At 43.5% G+C, this 20,671-nt stretch overlaps 3 protein-coding genes across 4 annotated transcripts; all 3 read right to left on the minus strand.

Moving 5' to 3' along the window:
* Positions 1 to 1,534: 1,534 nt before the first annotated feature.
* Positions 1,535 to 5,310, minus strand: LOC117738879 (tissue alpha-L-fucosidase-like). Its single transcript, XM_034545021.1, has 8 exons — positions 4,741 to 5,310; positions 4,483 to 4,617; positions 3,766 to 3,903; positions 3,461 to 3,566; positions 3,157 to 3,357; positions 2,592 to 2,782; positions 2,299 to 2,398; positions 1,535 to 2,111 (listed from the first exon to the last, which is right to left on the minus strand). Exons 1-8 carry the CDS (start codon positions 5,079 to 5,081, stop codon positions 1,977 to 1,979), a joined length of 1,347 nt encoding a protein of 448 aa, XP_034400912.1. The 5' UTR covers positions 5,082 to 5,310; the 3' UTR covers positions 1,535 to 1,976.
* Positions 5,311 to 5,819: 509 nt separating this feature from the next.
* On the minus strand, positions 5,820 to 10,279 carry LOC117738878 (tissue alpha-L-fucosidase-like). Of its 2 annotated transcripts, XM_034545020.1 has the most exons (8): positions 9,775 to 10,279; positions 9,338 to 9,472; positions 8,904 to 9,147; positions 8,527 to 8,727; positions 8,255 to 8,445; positions 8,065 to 8,164; positions 7,801 to 7,973; positions 5,820 to 6,677 (listed from the first exon to the last, which is right to left on the minus strand). In XM_034545020.1, exons 1-7 carry the CDS (start codon positions 10,149 to 10,151, stop codon positions 7,836 to 7,838), a joined length of 1,386 nt encoding a protein of 461 aa, XP_034400911.1. In that variant the 5' UTR covers positions 10,152 to 10,279; the 3' UTR covers positions 5,820 to 6,677; positions 7,801 to 7,835. The 2 variants fall into 2 exon arrangements, with proteins under 2 accessions (XP_034400911.1, XP_034400910.1); XM_034545019.1 differs by having other exon boundaries at positions 5,820 to 7,973.
* Positions 10,280 to 12,328: 2,049 nt separating this feature from the next.
* On the minus strand, positions 12,329 to 15,999 carry zbtb8b (zinc finger and BTB domain containing 8B). The gene is made up of 5 exons (XM_034546049.1): positions 15,892 to 15,999; positions 15,182 to 15,377; positions 13,463 to 14,348; positions 13,166 to 13,344; positions 12,329 to 12,883 (listed from the first exon to the last, which is right to left on the minus strand). Exons 2-5 carry the CDS (start codon positions 15,353 to 15,355, stop codon positions 12,572 to 12,574), a joined length of 1,551 nt encoding a protein of 516 aa, XP_034401940.1. The 5' UTR covers positions 15,356 to 15,377; positions 15,892 to 15,999; the 3' UTR covers positions 12,329 to 12,571.
* Between the last annotated feature and the right edge of the window lie 4,672 nt (positions 16,000 to 20,671).

The raw sequence follows: 20,671 nt of genomic DNA on the forward strand, positions 1-20,671 counted from the left end.
ATTTTCTAATGGCTAATATTAGTACTATTAATATGATTATTATAAAGCTATTTTAGCGAGTTAAATGAGGTGCTGTCTTTGTCTTTCTTTTGTGTTGATTTTATGTCTCCAATGTGAATGTTTTATGCACTGAAACTTTAAGACAGTTAAATCTTTCTTTTAGTCCCTGAAAATCTGGTTTAAAATCTTCGGAGGGCTATTTCTCCGTTATAATATAATAAGATTTGATTGGCTGGTAATATAACAAGCCCAGAACTGTCAAGGTGTTTCATTAAAAAGTTGCTAAACTCTGATTCTTAACACCGTTTTCTGACCAAGCCTCAAACCAGCGAGTGAAGAAAGGGCTTTATAACACTTTAAAAAAGGAAAAAGTCCCAACATTTTATAAAGTTATCTTATGCGCAGAAGGTTGTGCTGGTTCCCAGGCAAACCAGTGGAGACTCCTAGAAAGGTGCAGTCCAGCACACGACCTCCATAAAATGGCAAATTGACATACACTTCAGGTTTCGTACAGATTAAACAAACAAGACATAATGTCAGAATGTGAGCTGTAAAAGTGCAGGTAGGTGGATTTTGATTGAGTCATATCTTTTTGCCTCCCTCCTGTTTCTTTTCCATCTCTCTCTCTCTGCTATAAGAAATTTGCAATGCAGATGCTAAGCAGAGTACCCCTATTAGGGAGATTAAAGGAGAGGACAGAGGACAAATCAACACTGGCAATCTGAATCAAATGCACCGTCCCCGTGGGTATACTCTTCCCAGTCAGGTCTAAACTCACACCGACACATTTTTTTTTTGTCCATTCACAAGACGGTCGTGGTAAAGAACTGCACAAATGAGGCCTGCCGAATATAAAGTGTCCCGCTGAGATTTAAGAACATCAGTAGCCTCAGGATAAGAGAAGCATGTTGAGGTCAGAAGTTAAGTCAAATATAAACACGCGGGAGGTGAATGAGTAACGGCACCCTGAGGCACTAAGTGCGAACAAGTGCCGCAAAGAACTTCAAATCAGTGTTCCAGAAGTCCTCGTGTCATCTCGTTCCCAATCGCGACCTCTCTACGTAGCGCGCAAAGAGAAGCCATTCACTCACACTGGAGTGGAAAAAGCACCTTCAAGGTCTGCAAGTCTTATCCGAGACTACAGATATTCAGATTGGAGTTTTTAGAGAAGGCAATTGTGGCTGAGCACATCACGGCAGCGAGGAACAAGAGGTTCCTTCAGTGATTACACATGAAGGACTCTTTCTAGTGAGAAAGCTTTATTTCCTGACCTTGCTTTAATGCCTGTGTACACCCACACAGGTGTTTTCAGTTGTTCTGACTGATTAGACCTCTGCTCATCGACCAATGAGTATGGTAAATATGTAATTTGTCCTGCCATAAGAGGTTCAACAATGCCAACTGCAGACTTGAATCACTCAAAACACCTGTGCAGGTGTGCAGCGGCAAAGCCTACCCCTCAACTTCTTAGCTATTCCCGGTATAATATGAACCTTTACTATTACTAATATACTGTGTGGCACAACAGACCCACTGATCAGAAAAATCATCTTTTATTCAGCCATTTTAAAAGCATTCAGTAAAAGAAAGTAAAAAGTGCTTTGTCCGTTTTCAACATACCTCTTAAAAAAAAAAAATATGAATTGTTTTTTTAAACTGCAATTACACCACTGAGAAGCTGTTGCTGAACAGAATATTACACTTTCAATTCATAATCTTTATCATTAAAAAGAAAAATCTTCATACAATTATGAGGCGGTGACCCATTAAATGTCCAGTCCTCAGAGCCACAAATGAATCATCGAAGGGAAGTGTTTCATTCTTTCATTTTAACAACGATACTCATCCATTACACAAGCGCTGTCCCTTCAACTATAGTGCACACGTTTCCCAATATCCCACAAACATAAAACCTGAGAGGAATACATTCACAATATTCAACCTCGCTGGGGTTGAACACTTCTGGAGTTTACGGCTCACTGGATGCCGTCCAGTTTGAGCGTCCAGGCCTGACTGGGGGAATAAGGCAGCTCGGGTAGAAGGACAGTAAGGCCAGCACTGGGGGAGACCGGGGCCCAGGATAGGGGATTTGGATTCCCCAACAAGGTCACCTGGACAAGAAACAAAAAACTGGCATTTAGATTTGCATACCTACATTCCTTCTGTAAATGTATAGCTACTGAGCTAATAGTACAGCTACCCAAAATAACAAACAAAGTTACATTCATTTTTGTCAAAGCTTTGTCGTTGAACTTTTATAATCTCTGAAAACCATAGGCATCATGTTAGTCCCTTTACCTTAGTGGCTGCTGATGTTTTGGGTCCTAATAGTTGCAATGTGAGCTTGGGAGGTTTGGCTGTCATGATGGCATAGACAGTGGTTCCTTTGGATGTATACCTAAAAGAAAAATGGAGACCATAATTGCGTGTATTTCGTGTTTTCTACAAACAGCAGCTCTCTAGTGGGAAAGAACAGTCTGTATGTAATAGTATGTAAACAATAAACAACGCATCAATTTCAACTACAAGAAGTTAAGGACTACATGATCAGAGACGGCTTCTCGTGATTCAGCTCTCCCTCTGGCTCTTACCAGACTGGCACAGTGGTGTTCTCTGTCTGGACCCTCCAGGGTTTGGAGGTGTATATGGCCTCCCCGTTCATCTTCAGCCAGGCTCCAACACCCCTGAGTCTCTCCTCAAACACTGCAGGGATCATCCCGTCAGGTGTGGGACCCACATTCAGAAGGTAGTTACCTCCCAGAGCCACAGTGAGAACCAGATCCTGTAACAGAAGCAGCAGCAGGAAGGGAAGGAGGACAACCAGTCAGCCACTGTAAAGAGACACCTCACTGATCACAATATTATCATATACTGTTTTTGAGGAGTGAAAACAAAAAGATGACTGACACATAATGTGCTTGGATTAATTTTGGATCAGTATGCTCTTGACATTGATGACCAAACATAGTACCATAGCCAATTAACTATCAGCAAATTGCCGATAAAAAAAGAAAAGCAACATTCCTCATTGGACCGATTCCTGTGGGAATGTTAGCTTCCATGACAGATTTATGCGTTTGAAAATGAACACAGCGACAAGTAAAAAATTAACCATACAGATGTAGCAATACAATGATATTATCACATTCTCCACACCTCTATGATAGTGGGCAGGTCCATCAGCTCACTCATCTTTATATTTCGCCGGTAACCCCAGGACAACGTGTCCACGGACGTGCACTTCTCCCATTTGTGTTTGGGCAGTTGTCCTGGAGTGTATTTGTCTGCACAGTTATAGTAGCCGCCATGTTTACATGCACAGCCAGCTCCCCATCGGTCGTTGGTCACAACAGTATCCTAAGACCAGAACAAGTACATGCTAAAACCATTAATAGTTGAATGTAGAGTACAGCACAGTTATCACCATTATGTATTGCTCGCATGTTATAAAAACACCTACTTTGACAGGGCTGTCATTGTAGAGCCAGGACAGGAACTCGGTGGAGTTCCAGTAGGTGTCGGGTGCTTCCCAGTCCCCATCAGACCAGATCACCTCAGGCTTGTACCTGCAAAACAGGAAGTCAAAAGGTATTAGACATCCTGCCATGAAGTTGTATTGATATGAGCTTGTATCTCATACCAGGCCCACGTCAATATAACCAGGTATGATTTTATTACCATAATGCAATATACCGGTTTGTATTGATATACAATATACTGGTTTGTATTTAAATCAGCTGATGGGGTAATTCAAGTGGTACAGACCGTACAACCATGTTGTAAAGCTCCGGCAGCAGTTTACTCATCACAAACTGCTGCGTTTTGAATCCATTCTTCTTATCTACCAGGTAGAGAGGGTGGAACCACTCATACAGGGAGTTGTAGAGTCCATAGTGCAATGACCTAAAAAGAGAAAAATTAAAAAAAACCTTATACTCTGTCATTGACGACACTCGACATCCACAACGCTACCAATCAGAATCCGATTTTTTGGAAGGAATCACTAACGCTGTGGCACTAAAGGCTTAGTATGAAGATTGCATCAACTATTACTGAAAACTGAATTATTATTTTGACACTGGCAAGGAAACTGTGTTTAATGTGAATCGGTCATGACATGGCCAATACTTTATTCACCTAATTAGGTCACTATCAGAGTCTGATAATCAGACTCTGAAACTGACCTAAATGCACCAGTCTGATAATCAGACTGGTGCATTCCTCATCTGCAGCAAAGGGATTACTATTTTAATAAATTGGACCGAGCAACGAGTGAAGTGTGACGTCACACTACTGAACAACAGACCTCATCTTCACCCGTGTTTTAGGAGGAAAGCTGAAGTTTAAATATCCTGAACAGCACAGGTTGTACACTTTTGTTTCTTCATTGCATTGCATTCTTACTATATAACGCTAATCATGTCAGCACTGTAATGGAGTACCAGTTACAACCCTTTCCCTGAACCACACGTGATGACCCACCTGTTGCGCACCGCCTCCCCCAGGTCTCCCACGAGGTCTCTGTGAGGACCAGTATCAACTGAATTCCAGTTCCAGGAGTTCGGGGACGCCCAGTTGGTGAACCCTTCGTGGTGTTTGGCCGTCAGGACGACATACCTGAGATGAGGATGTGGAAGTGTTACACAACAACCGGGGTCTTTACGTTACCCGGAAGTGAAACTGACTAAAAACAACAACAACAACATTTAAGCTGGCGTTAGTTTTAATAAACGCACTCACTTTGCACCCGACGCCTTGAAGATGTCCGCCCAGTCCTCCGGGTTGAAGAACTGAGCGTGAAACTGGGGGGCGAACTCCGGGTAGCTAAAACCAGGCGGGTAGTTCTTCGACATGTAGCTCACACACTTCTGGTCCGGGGGCTGCTGGCCCTGCCAGTGCCACCAGAACCACTCGCTGCCGAACCCGGGCACGGAAAACACCCCCCAGTGGACGAAGATGCCCACCTTGGCTTCGTCGTACCACGAAGGCAGCGGCCTGGCGTCCAAGCTCGTCCAGTCCGCGGTGTAGCGAGCCGCCGTTTGGGACACCAGAGCCACGGCGAGGACTAACGCGGCGAGCATGATCCCTGACAGGTGAGCCCGCAGCCCGCTCGCGGAGGGACGCTGCTGGTGAGAGCCGAAGGGTCTTCAGAGACGCGGAACCGGAAGATAAATGAGGATTTAAAATATGTCCCACTAGTGGTGAGCTGCGTTAGTCACGGACTTCCTTTCTTCTGTTCCGACCCTTTCAGGTGTAACGTTTCCCATCGCAGGACTGGAATCACGTGAAGTGTCATGTGACCATCCGGTCCGTCTGTTTTTATTTTTTCCATTACAACTTTATTGAACAGACACGCTCATTTATTTAACAAACAACGGACCGTTGGAGACCACCATCTGCACAGACTGAACTTATTCATAAGTGTAAATTGTACATGTTGAGATTTCTAAAGTCCAATAACGAGTACAAGTACAATACATTAATAATTAAATTGAATAAAGTATTAACTTTATTCCTTTTAATTATTTACTTATATTGGTGGAATCAGTTGCTAAAAATACCCACCGTGTGGAAAACTCCAGGAAAGAAAATGCTGCAGAGGACATGGTCTAATCTCCACTGTATAGCATTAGACTGTATAATATATATAATGCAAATTAATCATAACATTGACATTTAAGTGTGATTAATTCTGATTTCCCTTTGAAACCTGCAACCAACGATGCGGATTATTCCCCTGAAAAATGAGTTCGGGCATCTCTTGATGAAGAATGTGTTATGTTTGAATACATATCGTGGTCATATTAAAATAAAAGTGGTTACGTCTAGAAATGTAGTTGACTTTACTTCCCTGTAAATACACAATACAAGCAGAAACAAACTGAGACCATCATCCAACTACAGGACATTTTGAAACATTCTGTTTTTATATAATGCATTGAAACGGGTTTTCTTTGTACAATTGATTAAATCATCTTTTTTTAAGAAAAATAAATGAACATATGTACAGCGAAAGAAAAAGTGAGTTATGCACATAGATGTTTCTACTTTCTAATTTTCTCTTTTTGTGTAAGGTGTATCAAGTCTCTTTGCACCCTCATGCCGGGTCAAAGTCCGCGTCGATCCCCAGCTGTTCTGCGCATGATGTGACCGCGGACAGCGCGTCCAGCCCGGCCTGGACGAGCGTGTCGCGCCGCTGAGCCATGCGGCTGTAGCCGAGCCGCTTCAGGGTCCGCCGGGTGGTCGTGAGTGAGATGGGCTTCTCCTGCCCGCTGCTGCTGTTGTACAGCGCCTGGATCTGCACACTCGTGGCGTGGTTGTTCTCCTCCACCATTCGCTCCATCGTCCTCTCGCCACTTTCATCGACGAGGCGTTTCCTCCCGCAGGTCTCCCGGCGACTCGAGGTTTTCTGCTCCGCACACCATTCCCTGTACACCCGGGCCACCGCGGTCTTTGAGAAGCCCGACAGGTTCACCGTCTCCGCGATGCTGCAGCCGGCGCGCCGCGCGCCCACGATCGTGCCCCGCTCGAACTCACTGAGGTCCCGCGACTTCCCCATGAGTCGGTGCTTAGGGAGCACCGCAGACACTCGCTTTCTGTTATCGACATAGGTGTTCTTCTTCTTTTGGTTTAATGGCGGATTGCAACAGTTACTTAAAAAAGGTGTGCACCGCCACCTACAGGTTAAATAAAGTCATAATTAAACGATAGTATTGGTCATAATTAAAGACAAGGCCCGTTTATTTGTATAGCACATTTCAACAACAAAGGCAATTCAAAGTGCTTCACATATATCTATTAAAAGCTTCAAAACATAATGCAGAAAATAAGATTTAAAAACAATTAAGAACATTCATAAAAACATTAAAAACAGTCAAAAAGCAAAAAAATAAAATATAGGTTTCAGTGCAGTTTAAGAAATAAAATACAGAAATGGTATGTGAAATCGATTAATATCCTTGAATCTGGTTAAATTAAAATGGCAACAGCAAACTTTGTTCCAGATATGTGGAGCAGAAAAGCTGAACGCTGCTTCTCCACGTTTGGTTCTGACTCTTGGAACAGAAAATAGACCAGTCCCAGATGACCTGAGGGGTCAGGATGGTTCGTAAGGTAGCAGAAGCAAAGTGCTCAGACTCAAGCTACAGCTGCAGCTTTCTGACTGACTTTTTACAGAGACCTGTAAACACACCATTACGGTAGTCAAGTGAACAAGTTTCACTAATCCTTGATTTATTCTTCAGGTGATAGTAGGCTGATTTTGTAATTGTCTTGATATGGCTGTTCAGGTTGAGGTCTGAATCCATAACTACATCTAGATTTCTGGCTTGGTTTGTGGTTTTTAACATCAGTGATTGAAGCTGAGCGCTGACTTTGAAATCGTTCGTCCTATCTACAGTAAATTCCTGAGGAAATTAATTATACAACTATACAATGCTGAACTTTCTTACCTAGTCCTGATGTGTCCTTTTAATATGTGGCAGCCTTACACCCCATACACCCCAGCCCGTTCACTTTGCTCGGCTTCTGCCAATCGGCTTGTAGCTCCTTCACTTCGAGCTAAACACTGAACAAAATCACGACTGTTTGCTGTCCTGGCTCCTCATTGGTGGAACAAGCTCCCCATTGACATCAGGACAGCAGAAAGTCTCTACATCTTCCGTCGCAAACTAAAAACACATCTTTTTCGACTATACCTTGAATAGGTAGCACTTAAATGCCGTAGTAGCACTTAATCACCTAATGTAATATTACACACACAAACATTACATGTAAAGTGTAACAGAGATGCTCTTTGACCTAAAGACGTGGTCCTGATTCACAACTCTCTGGCGTTAGACGACTCCCTCCAATTTCAGACACCAGGCATTTCCAGGAGACACTGGCATGGGAGGCATAGCAATAACCAGTCCAGCAGATGGTGTCAGTGGTGCCCACTTCAGTGGCACATTAGGATAGTCCAGAAGTGTAATCTGTGGATTTAAAAGAGTAATATAAAGAGTCTATAATTGTGGCAAATGAAGTTAGGATTAAATGCTATGAGCATAAAGTTGTATGGGTTACTTGTGTGGCTGCAGACATCTTTGGCACTGTGAGCTGAAGTACTTGTTTGGACGGCCAGCCAAGGATAATGGCATAAACTGTATTATTTTTGGCAGTGTACCTACAATACAGGAGCAAAAAGTGGCTTATTTTCCATCACAAAATGAAAAGATATTGCTCTGTCCTAAAAAAACAAAAATCACAATCTCACCAGACATTGGCAGTGCTGTTCTCCGTCTGGACCCTCCAGGTTTTGGAAGCATAGATGGCCTCCCCGTTGATCCCCAACCAGGCACCGAGTCCCCTCAGCCTCTCCTCAAACACTGGGGCAATCATGCCATCTGACATCGGCCCAATGTTCAGCAGGTAGTTACCACCCATTGCCACCACATACACCATGTCCTGAGGAAAGAGACTGTTAGATTGGCAAAAGATGACTGGACGTACACAAGTCTGAGCCGATGACCTAGTGTAACCTTTCACCTTTACGATGGACGGCAGGTCCATGAGCTCGCTTAGCTTCATGTTTCTTCGGTAGCCCCAGGAACGTTTGTCGATGGACTGGCATTTCTCCCATTTGTGGTCTGGAAGTTTCCCAGGCGTGTACCTATCAGCACAGTTGTAGTAGCCTCCGTGTTTGCAGTAGCAGCCCTTTCCCCACCTGTCATTGGTCACCACCACATCCTGAAGAAACACACAAGTGGTTATATACAACAACAACAACAACAACAACAAAATACTTTTTAAATTTATCTTATCTTTTTTTTTCTTCGCGTTATACTTATTACATTTTGTGCCAATGAAATGTGATTAAATAAACACGCTCCGATTAACGTTTTTTTGTAAAAGCTCGATCCTACTTTGATAGGGCTGTCATTGTAAAGCCAGGCCAGGAACTCGGTGGAGTTCCAGTAGGTATCGGGGGCTTCCCAGTCCCCATCAGACCAGATCAGATCTGGTTTGTACGCCGTCACAAGGTTCACTAGCTCTGGAAGAGCCTTACGGGCAACAAATTCCTGAGTCTTGAATCCAGAGGCTTTGTCCGCCAAATATAGGGGATGGAACCATTCATATAGAGAGTGGTAGAGACCCATATGCAATGACCTGTCAACAGAGACATGGGAATGAATGTTGTTTTTATTTCTCATTTAAGGTTTACAGAATTAATTTTTCAATATTAGATGCTTTTTTTTGTTCTAATCATTAGGCGCTGTCCTGATGCGGAAAAAACAATCATTATTCACATCATGTCTCATTATTATCTTAACTTACTTCCTCAATTTGCAATACTCACTTCTTCCTGACAGCTTGTACCAGTTCTCCCACCAGGTCCCGGTGAGGACCTACAGCCATTGAGTTCCAGTTCCAGGAATCTGCTGAGGGCCAGTTTGTGAATCCTTCATGGTGTTTGGATGTGAATACTACATACCTGTACAAAATTAAATAAAGATTAAAGCATGTATACACATAAATGCCTTCACACATGACAGACAACAAAGAAGGCTGGGAAAGGCATTAGTGGTCTGCTTTTGAGAGAAACTGATTATTATGTCGTGATACACAAATAAAGATTAATATGCCTCGAGTAACGCTGCCTAAAGCACGCGTAAACATGACACCGCACCTTTGGCTGTGGTTTGAGGAAACGCTGACAAAAGCCAGCTCGGGTACAAGTATAACAGGTCTGTGCACATTTATTGTATGGCTCTATGAGAAATATGTTGAACTTACTTTGCTCCAGAGGCTTTAAAAAGCTCTGCCCAGACATCCGGATTGAAGAACTCTGCGTGAAACTGGGTCGCAAAATCCGCGTATTCAAAGCCTGGTGGGTAGTTTTTCCGCATGAAGTTAACTTGGTCTGCGCGCTTTTGGATCTTCCACCAGCACCAAAACCACTCGCTAAACTGCCCTATGCCAGGGACCGAGAAGACCCCCCAGTGGACGAAAATCCCGATCTTCGCATCGTCGAACCACTGGGGCAGGGGTCTGGCATCCAGGCTGGCCCAGTCCGCTGTGTAGCGCGCCGTGCATCCAGGTGCCCACGCGAGGAGGAAGGGTACGACCAAAAGCACAGGTAGGATGCATCCAGCACGCAATGCAGGCGACATGGCTCCCTCGAGAGTCAGTCTGGAACTCCTGTGCGGATTGTGAAACCCGTGGCTATAGTCAGGTGTAACAGGGGTAACACTCTACCTGTCAGAAGCAGTGTTACCCAACTCCTCAGCAAGGAAAGTTGCTATTGGCTGTCCTAAAAGTCGCTAAATTACGTCACCGCCTAATTTGCATAAATGTCATGTGAGCTGGAGGATAGGAATACAATATGTTTTTACTCGTTAATGGCAGTTTGCTTTGGGTGGAGCTATTATAAGGCTTTAGCTTTTGAGTATGTGTTTGAGTTGTCATGTGTTTTTTTTTTATATCACAAAGTTCAGCCTTATGAAACAGGAAGTATGACAGTGTATCATCTCCAATAAACGGCTTCAGCCAGCCTCTGAATTCAAGGTTTGATTCTTACTTTCTATTATTTTAGGTGTCAAATTCAAGGCTCATTTGATGTGGCCCGCGCCAGCTGTGACGGAGCCAAGTAGCTATATTTGTTTTAGCCCCAGACTACATAAAGATATGTGAGCAGGTGAGCCCCAGACCAGATAAAGGTATGTAAGCAGGTGAGCCCCAGACCAGATAAAGGTATGTAAGCAGGTGAGCCCCAGACTACATAAAGATATGTAAGCAGGTGAGCCCTAGACTACATAAAGATATGTAAGCAGGTGAGCCTTAGACCACATAAGGTGTGTGAGCAGGTGAGCCCTAGACTACATAAAGATATGTAAGCAGGTGAGCCCCAGACTACATAAAGGTATGTAAGCAGGTGAGCCCCAGACTACATAAAGGTATGTAAGCAGGTGAGCCCCAGACTACATAAAGATATGTAAGCAGGTGAGCCCCAGACTACATAAAGGTATGTAAGCAGGTGAGCCCCAGACTACATAAAGATATGTAAGCAGGTGAGCCTTAACAACATAAGGTGTGTGAGCAGGTGAGCCTTAGACCACATAAAGATATGTGAGCAGGTGAACCCCAGACTACATAAAGGTATGTGAGCAGGTGAACCCCAGACTACATAAAGGTATGTGAGCAGGTGAACCCTAGACCACATAAGGTGTGTGAGCAGGTGTGGTCATTTGCATGAAAAACTAAATATTGGTATGAGAAGGGCACATTGTGTTGCCGCCTTCCGCCAGTAGTTCTTACATCCACCATTCTAGTGAGATTCATTTGACTCTGTACTCACTTCCAATTCAACACAAACAAACAAGAAACAAACCCATATAATTGATCTCTTAATGTAATGTGAAGTATTCCGCTGCTTGGTTAATGCTGGAATCCCTGGAATCCTTTTATTTTCCGGTTGTTGTTCAACCACTAGATGGCGCCAGTCTTTATATCAATACTGCAGGTCGAGAGTGTGATGAAAGGAATACACTGCCAGCCTAGTTTGGGGTCACCCACCACCAAAGCTTCTTCCACTAGAGAGGACTGTATTTGTCATGCTTTCAGGTTGTAGAAAGTCTTCTTCGCAGATTAATGTTATTTTGTATGAAAGGGTTTGTAAAAAAGAAAAAAAAAAAAAAAAAAAAAAGCTGTGTGTTTTTGTACATCGAGAACAAAACGCTGTGACCAGACGGACAATTGAAATGGCAGAAAGAGAACAAGATCCCTCTTGGCAACAGTTGAAGAAGGATAGAAGGAATCACCAGTCATCTGTACAATAAATTGGACGCTTGGCATGAAAACGTGTGCATATTTTAAAAGGAATAAGTTCCTGTTTTAGTGCATACAAAAATGCCTGTAAAAAGGTGTGTGGCTTTAGCGCATCTATTCTGAAAACATCACAACAGAAATAGAAGGTTAGCAGTATTGGAATTGGATCAATGAATATCAGATGGCCAAAATATGGCTAAACAATTAAGTGTGAACCTATCTAATCCCACCACTGAGTAGACTGCACAATCGATGGGTATTTGGAGGAAATAATAGTTCCAACAGTATTCTCCCCTGGCATGTGGAGACTTTGACTAAACACAAGTTTTATTCAGGTAATTCTTCTTCTTTTTAGGCCAAAACTATGTTAAAATGTAAATACTACATTTAGACTCCAAACTTTTGACCGGCAGTGCAAGTCAACAATTACCCAACACACCTGTTGCAACAACATCCACAGTTGTCCAAATATAACCACGAAGCAAATTGTAATCTGTGAAACAAAACCAAACATGCAACAAGCTATTTTGTCTAGCATCTGTAAAGGTCGACAGCCATGTTCTCTTTATGTGCAGCACATACAGGTACATTTGAGCAAATATAAAAAGGACCACATTTGTGATTCAAAACATTTTTAAATCACTGGAGCACGATATCTCCAACAGTCAAAAGGACACATTTTGTTTTCTGGTTACAATAGAATTAATCAATAAATAAGGCATTATTTTAGTAATAATTTAACATTAACAACAGTTTGGCCAGCAGACTACATATTCACTACATCAGTGCAGACAGCCAGCTGCCTTTCAAGCACCTGTTTCTCTACCAAGTCCTCCACTCTGCCAACCTCCACCTCGTCTACACCGTCCATAAAACTGGACCAGTCTGTGCCCACGCCGCCGCGATCCATGGGCTCTGCTTGGCCGGCCGGGTGAACGCTGGCGGAATCCTCGTGAGTGGTGGTCACGCAGTTGCAGCTGTCGCAGATGCCGAAGCGTCGGAGTCCCGGTGTAACGCCGGATCCAGTGAAGGTTCGCCTGCAGCTCTTACACGGCACTGGCCAGTTGTGCCGATGGACCTGTTGATGGTCACCACGGTGAGAGAGAAAAATACATACTGTGTATCATTTTGCACAGGCAACACCAACTTTTAGGTTATTACAGCTTGAAAAAATAGGAGCCAAAAGATTGACTGCTCTCCTTCACTTTGCACAAAACACAAGCAACAGAATTAAAGAGCTAGATAATTGCCACAGTGCAATTTAGATAACGATATAGATAACAAATGATGTAAGAAACATAATTAATCAAAATATACAGAACAAAACCAGGTGAGGACGATGATCACAATGCGGTCTTACATTGAGGGCGTGGCTGCGAAGGTGCTCCTGCCTTGTGAACCTCTTGCCACACATGGGACAGGGGAAGGGCCTCTCTCCCGTGTGGCAGCGGATGTGTCTCTTCATGATTCCCTTCTGCTTGGCGGTGTACGGACAGAATGGGCACTTGTGGAGTTTCACTTGCACCACCAAACCATCACCTGCAGGAGGAGTGAGAGAGGCCAACAGTTCAGATGTACCTCAATGCCCGAGAAGCCTTTGAATGCTTTTTGCCCAGAGTGAAACATTAGTCACCATAGGCCATCGTTTGCCAATTACCTGTTTCCTCTCCAAGCCAATCAGACTGGATCTCCATGATAGATGATCCCACAAACCCTAAACCTTCATCCATTCTGCCTCCTCCTGTGCTGCTACCTAGTCCTTGGTTATAACGCTGTCCCATTCTGTCCCCCACCGGACTGGGGCCTTCACTTCTGGACAGAATCTCCATCAGCTGCTTGGCATTAAAAGAAGGGCTGTATCCCAACGGAGAGCGATCATTGGAAGGAGAGGGAGGAAGTAGTCTGCTATGATGAGGATTATGGAGAGAGGGCCCAGGATATGAGGCCAGGTCTTTGGTGTCAGGGGACTCCATGAGCTCCTCATCGGGGTCGTACTCTATTTTGGGGTTCACTAACTCAGGGGTTAAAGCAGAGGATGACGAGGAAGAGAGGTTTGTCTGATCCATGTGTCCTTTACTCCCAGATACAAATTCCTCCCTGGAATGATAGTCGCTGTCCATGTCTCTGTTTGTGCCCGGAGTTGTGGTGACAGGGACGGACAAGGGGGTTTTAGCCAAGGTCACAGACTTCAGACTTAAACCCGAGCCTCCATCGGCCTCTGCAGCCTGTGAATGAGGCTCCACAGCCTCTGCACCACAAGAGACTGTCACAGCAGGAGTGCCACTGTCTGCAGGACCCATCCCTCCACCCTTCTCCGTTTTCCGCTCCTTCTCCTTGTTGCATATTTCCAATGACGAGCGGATGTATCCCTTACAGAAGTTCACCAGATCGGTCATCTGCAGGTAGCTGCCTGCTGACATCACCTCAATCACATTGCTTCTGTTCAGGGCCAAGCGGCCAGAGTAAAGGAAGTCTAGGATAATCGAGAAGGCATCGGCTGTCACAATGTCCAGCGACGCTGTGCTGGAGCGCTGTCCACTATCCTGAAAAGAGATAATACATTACAGTACACCAGATGCCCTCCTTTCACAAGCTTAGCTGTGAATGGCCAGCAAGAATAATAGAGAATTAGCCACTACATTTACAAACTAGACCAGAAGTCATTTATTTGTTACTTTCTTCTTCACAGCTTTTTATTTATAAAGCGCTTTAAAAAATGTGCTTTACATGGGAAAAACAAACAATTGAAGCAATAACAATTCAAAGCAGATTTAAATAAATTAGTTTTAAGTGCTGTTTTCAAATTGGCGAGTGAAGGTGCTGGGGGAGAGAGTTCCAGAGGGATGAAAAAGGCCCTATACCCCAGGTCTGATACTTGGACAGGGTAAGGGGGGCAAGGAGGTAATAGAAAATGATCTGCATTGTAGTGACATGTTAAGACATAAAAATTATACTTTATATGACGTTTTGTAAAACTTAATTCGGGAACAAGGACCACGCCCCGAACGCAGCTCGATTCCCGCGCACTAAAGTACTTGAGCACAATAAACCCGTTCACTTCCTATTTGAATCAGTCTCCACAACACACACACACACACACACACAGGACTCTGCCCTCCAGAGCTGCCAAAAAGATGGCAAACCCTTCTACCCCCTCTCTCGTCTCCCTCCTACTACCCCCCCTCCTTACCCTTACCCCCCCCTTTTCCACTTCAAGAATCTAATACTTACACAATAAACCATTCGAAAACCCACATCCCAAGGAGCGTGGTCTTAAAACACAATAGTAAATGCACTATCTTAGCCAAATCATTAAGATTGATACATTGTAAGACACTCCTATAAATAAAAGATATCACAAAGCAGCTACTCTCACCTGCAGATAGTGAACCAGAAGAGCCCGGAAATAGCCGCTCCCAGCAAACAACACGTTTCGATGGGCCTTGAAGACACGGCCTTCAACAAGGATGCTGCAGTCACAGAAGAAGTCCCTCTTACGCTGCTCGTTGAGCTCTAAGAGCAGTTTGGGCAGGTAGCAAGGCACTTCCATGTCTATACTTCTTCAGTGACACCTGTCAGGGAGAGAGAGATGGGGAGGGAGAGGGAGAGAGAGAGAGATCATTCAAGTTCTGTAGTGCCACTCCTATAAAAGAAGAGATCTTATAGGAGTATAAAACTAATGATTAAACTAGGCTACTAAGTCAACATGGGTTAAAGGAGAGGGAGGAAAGCAAATTCACCAATGAAGTAGCGGTTAGATATTAATGAATAACTTGATGGAGCTAATACGCAATAGCTTTGTTTACAGTGTGTATAACTGAAGTTAGGTTATGTTTAAAAATATCATCCGAAGACAATATGCACACAAACCAAACAGACACGCGTTTGACAGAAGAAAACAAAAGGGAACAGTCGAATAGCTCGACTTTGTGTTTGCTTACGAGCTAACTTGTGTTAGCTAGCGCCGACTAACGCTAGTTAGAGATACTTTATTACACAACACGTCAGAATAACAACACCAGCTGCACTTCACGAAGCTGCGCGTGGACACACGGTGAGATAAAAGGACATATGATACGGCCTTACCGTTTAAATTAAGCGACGGTACGTGAGAAAACCGTTGTCATAACAGCACGATTAGCACGGCTCATTATTGTCCCGTGTCGACACATAACAACTTCCGCTTCCAGCAATATGTGACGTTTATCATTCATCCAATCGGTGGCCGAGAAGGGGGGACCCCATCCCGGCTCCGACGTCTGGGTTTAATAATGATAATTATAATGATAATTATTAATTGTGTGATTTTTGATGGTACCTTTCATACAAGAAAAACAGCATAGTTTACAATAGGATGAAATAGAGTGAACATTAAAAACTGGGAAAATAAGATAAGAAAACACATAATATAAGATAAAACAGGATGAAAAAAACATAACCTACTATGATAATAATGACAATAAGAAGAATAAGGAGATGAATATTGAAATCAGTAACCATATTTGCAGCATATAGCCTGCCACAACACTGCGGCAGCACCATGATGTCTCCATTATCTTCTACTTCTCTTTTCTATGATGATTTTTAGTAAGTAGTTCGTACACTTTATACCAATAGGTGCCTATATTGCTATAAATAATCAAAATTAAAAAACAACAACACACACAACAGAATATCAATTTACACGGTGGACACAGACTCACATTGATTAACCAAAATAAAAATATGAAAACGTCCACCAGAGGTTGGAACCTCACTGTGGGTGTTATATGTGTTGGGCTCAATCCGAAATTGGACCGTAAACACCGCCATCTTGCTGGCGATGTGGGGGTTCAACAAACACAGCACAGTCTTTTTGTTTCTCTCAACTCTAATTGTCACTGACATCAACATTTACCTTAACATATATAAGTTATACATAATCTAAACTTTTACCAGATCAAAACCACACAGAGCTAAACCACTTTAAAGCACACCTAATATATATATAGAATATGCTTACACAAAGTGCAAAAAAGTAAACTCAGGAATGCATAGCTAGTTAAAGACTAAAGTGAAGAGATACATTTTTAGCTTTTCTTTTTTTATGAATAATGTATATATAAAAGCAAGCTGGCTTGCATGATATAGATAGAGAGTGTGTTCCCTTTGAGGCGTAATTGACAAAGTCTGCATTCCAGATTTCCATTCAGCTGTTGCTGGGAATCTCCAATAAACCAGCAGCAGATGAGCGCAGTGTTCTTGTAAGCAATTAACAAGGGAGTTTGCAATGCAGCTTGGTCCTAGCTCGTTTAAATCTTTTTATATTAGGATTTTCATATTTCTAAAATACCTAAAATAACCTAACATTTTACCTTGTACTGACAGGTGTCCAGCAGGATTTAACAACAAATACATTTTCATCATAGAGACAAGTATATAAGCTCATTTGAGAAGAGATTTATGGAAGCATTTAGAGTAGCAACATATTAAATAGCGCTTTCATTCTTGATGTGATAAATGACATATTAAACAGACTTGAAAAAAATACTTTTTTCACTTCAATCAAAATGTTTTATCATTGATCAATTAAACGTATATATGCATCTTAACTGCCCTTTGATACATGATGGCTTTTTTATTTTTTAAACTTCTGTTAAGTCTCAGTCATGTGACTTTCTCCACTGCAGTCTTGATACTTGATTTGACAAAGATGATGATGAGGATCTGCAGAAGAACCTCAAAGTGTCACCCTCTTTCTCATATCATGTTTAGCATGCCGCTGCACAGCCGCCACGGGCGTCTCTCGCCTGCCCACATTGTCTTCTCTAGAATGCTTGTTTATTTGCTTTCCATTTCGGAATGAAAATAATTCCTCTTTTATATTTTCGGACAGAGCAAGAGTAAACAAGTAGTTCCTCCAGCACTGCGCCACACCCTCTCAGCACAATCCACAGCTCTTAGAAGTGTTTTTTTACACTGATGGGTGCCGACCGAGCAACTTATTTGTTTCAGATACTTTCCCATGGCAAACCGGGCGAATACAAAGGCTTCGTGGTGGCCCGAAAAAAACCCACAGGGTAGGCGTACATGAGCCTCCACATTCACCCTCTTTTGAAAATGAAATTTATGACACCTCATAAAAGTTCTATTCACGCTTATAAGCACTAAATATAAACTAGTATAAACCAGCAGGGTTTAACTCAGTCCTCGTAAACTTGACCTGATGGGGCACTGCGTCCGAAAAAAGCTAGACCAAACGTCGGCTGACCCAGCTGCCCAGCCCTAACACGAGTCTATCCCAAGGCCAAGCTGGAATGGGTTGAACTCTGAGGTTGCTCTGGTTGCTGACCTTCTTCTTGCTCTGACTCAGGGAAACACAAGGCCTTTGTTTTGGTCATTTGATGACATATGGGCAGGAAACTCCCTCTCCGCAGCCAAGCAATCACACTGGAGTTTCTACAACACTGTGTGGCAGTTTAATGCTGGTTTACACAAATCAACCCCCGACAACAAATAATATTCATGATTTATGATGGGGTTTTGGCTTACACCTATGGTTATGATGTTGCATGACTTACAGATTGAAGCTCAGTCTAAAAAGTAAATAGATGTAGTGATGGCTGTTACGTGAGGCTGCATCCAGATTTGGGACCTCACTTAGCAAGTGTGTGAGCCGCTGTGAGACCCACGGCTGGCACAGAGGGCTCCAGCAGCACCCCTCTGGGTCCCTGTGGTCTGCGCCTCCAGCACATAACAGCCACTTAGGCCGGCATTTTCCCAGGCTGAGACAACACACCACGGTGGCAGCGCGAGCCACAGAGAGGGCCTGATTAAAGAGTAGGGACAATGGAGGGAGAGAGACCGTGGTGGCATTTTCCATCTCCGTCGCTGTCTCCTGGGGGGACCAAGTATGTGCCGTGAAACTTTTGAATTATCCCAGAATCTCTGGAATTCAGACAGAGGCACCGCGGAGAGGACCCTCGACCGGGGATCAAAGAGCTTTGAGAGGAGTGCGGTGGACTGTTGGTGAGGTTGAGTACATAGGGGTGTGTGTGTGTGTGCGTGTGTATGTGTGTGTGTGTGTGTGTGTGTGTGTGTGTTTCGGAAAAAAACTGACTTGAAAAATATAAAAACAAGGTTTGAATTTGAATCATATTTACTTTCATGGCTTGTGATGTTTAAAAAAGAAATGCCATGTTTGACTTCTGAGGAGGCATTGAGCAATGAAATACACACATGGTGTGTGTGTGTGTGTGTGCGTGTGTGTGTGTGTGTGTGTGTGTTGCTGTCCTTTTATCCCTCATGGGATCAGATAATGCAATCATAGCCAACCATCGGGAGTCTAATACAGCGGGCGCCCCTCTTTATTCCGGAGACGCCACTCTCCTCTGTGGTGGCAGAGGAACAGGAAGAGAAAAGCGAGAGGGTGAAACCTCTTCTCTTTCTTTCCGTCTATCTCGCTCTGTAATTATCATTTAATGTCCTTTGGTAATCTGGAGACGTCTGTCTCTCGCCCAGTCCTTTCTTCCCTCGCTGGAGAGTGAATGTATCGCAGTCTGAAATAAATCTGACAGCCTTTTTATTATTGTATATTTAGCACCAGGACAGAGTAGTAAATGGAGCCGGCCCGGACCACAAGCTTCCGGTATAGCGCCGTTCCTCAGCTCTGGCTGTCTGTCTTTGCCACAGCCAAGTCCTGAGATCAAAGCTTCCTGTACTATATACAGTTAGCTAGTCATCCTCGAGCGTTGACCTCAAGCACATTTTCATGTCTGAGAAAGACACCGTGTGTTTGAGCACGAGCCACATGTAGAGGGTATAGAATTAGTTCAAGGCGCAACTGTGCCTTTCGGCAAGGCACTTTTGTATGAAACATCTGTACTTTCCTGAATGTGTGTAAGATCTCTCGTGTCTATCAACATCCATATATCTATCCGAGCTTTGTCAGGGCATTGTCTTGTGTGTGTTTGATGTCAGGCTGTGAAGTCGTCTCACGGCATTCAACGAGCACAATTATTGCACATGATCTGATATATTTATGATTTCCCACCCATCTTCAGTGGCTGGCAGCGGCAAGAAAAATGATTTAAAATATGCATCCACATGTTTGTGTTGGGGGGGGGGGGGACATAGACAAACTGGTGTGATGCTGGTCTTTAGTAAATGTAAGATAACCAGTGAGCTGCCGATCAAGGTAATGGTTAAATGACAACCATACTGGCTCTGCCACAAAAAAGGTAAGAATAACGTCTTTTATATAATGCATAGTGTTATAAAACATCCAGTTTATATTCATAAAAACAAATGTTTATTAAGTTTGTCTAACTGGACAGTGGGGTATAGCCTTCGTCAGACGGGACCATTGAGATGTCTATTCAGAAATACACTAAATTATTCAAGTGTATGGATCAGCTGAACTGAGCCATTCAATTTGTTTCACTGAACTAGCAGAATTAGTTTGGCATCAGTAGAAAAAAAAAATGATGAATGAATACATCCATTATTTCAGTTCTCGTCATTTTGATTATAAAAGCATCTATCAAGACCAACACAAGTGGAATCTGCTCCCTCGGGATATACAAATGATATTTGTCATTACCCTGATCCTTCCTCCCTCAAAGTCTTCCTCCTCTTCCCTGCACACTCACTGTAATCCCCTTTCTTGGAACGCTAAAAATGACCCAGCGGTGCGGTGGCGGCAGGTTTTCTATGCTGGTTTTTAGGGGCTTATGCCTGCTCTTGGGAGCTGCCGTCGGTGCGAGGTGTCAGCTGGATGCCTCTCTGATAAGGCCGTAATCTGAGGTGTAAAGTTATAGGAGCGATTTGGCAAAGTGAGAGGCTGTCAGGGAGCAGCAGCCAAAAACAGGGATGGAGCACCGTCTCC

The sequence above is a fragment of the Cyclopterus lumpus genome, chromosome 11 (assembly GCF_009769545.1).
Source record: "Cyclopterus lumpus isolate fCycLum1 chromosome 11, fCycLum1.pri, whole genome shotgun sequence".
NCBI lineage: Eukaryota > Metazoa > Chordata > Actinopteri > Perciformes > Cyclopteridae > Cyclopterus > Cyclopterus lumpus.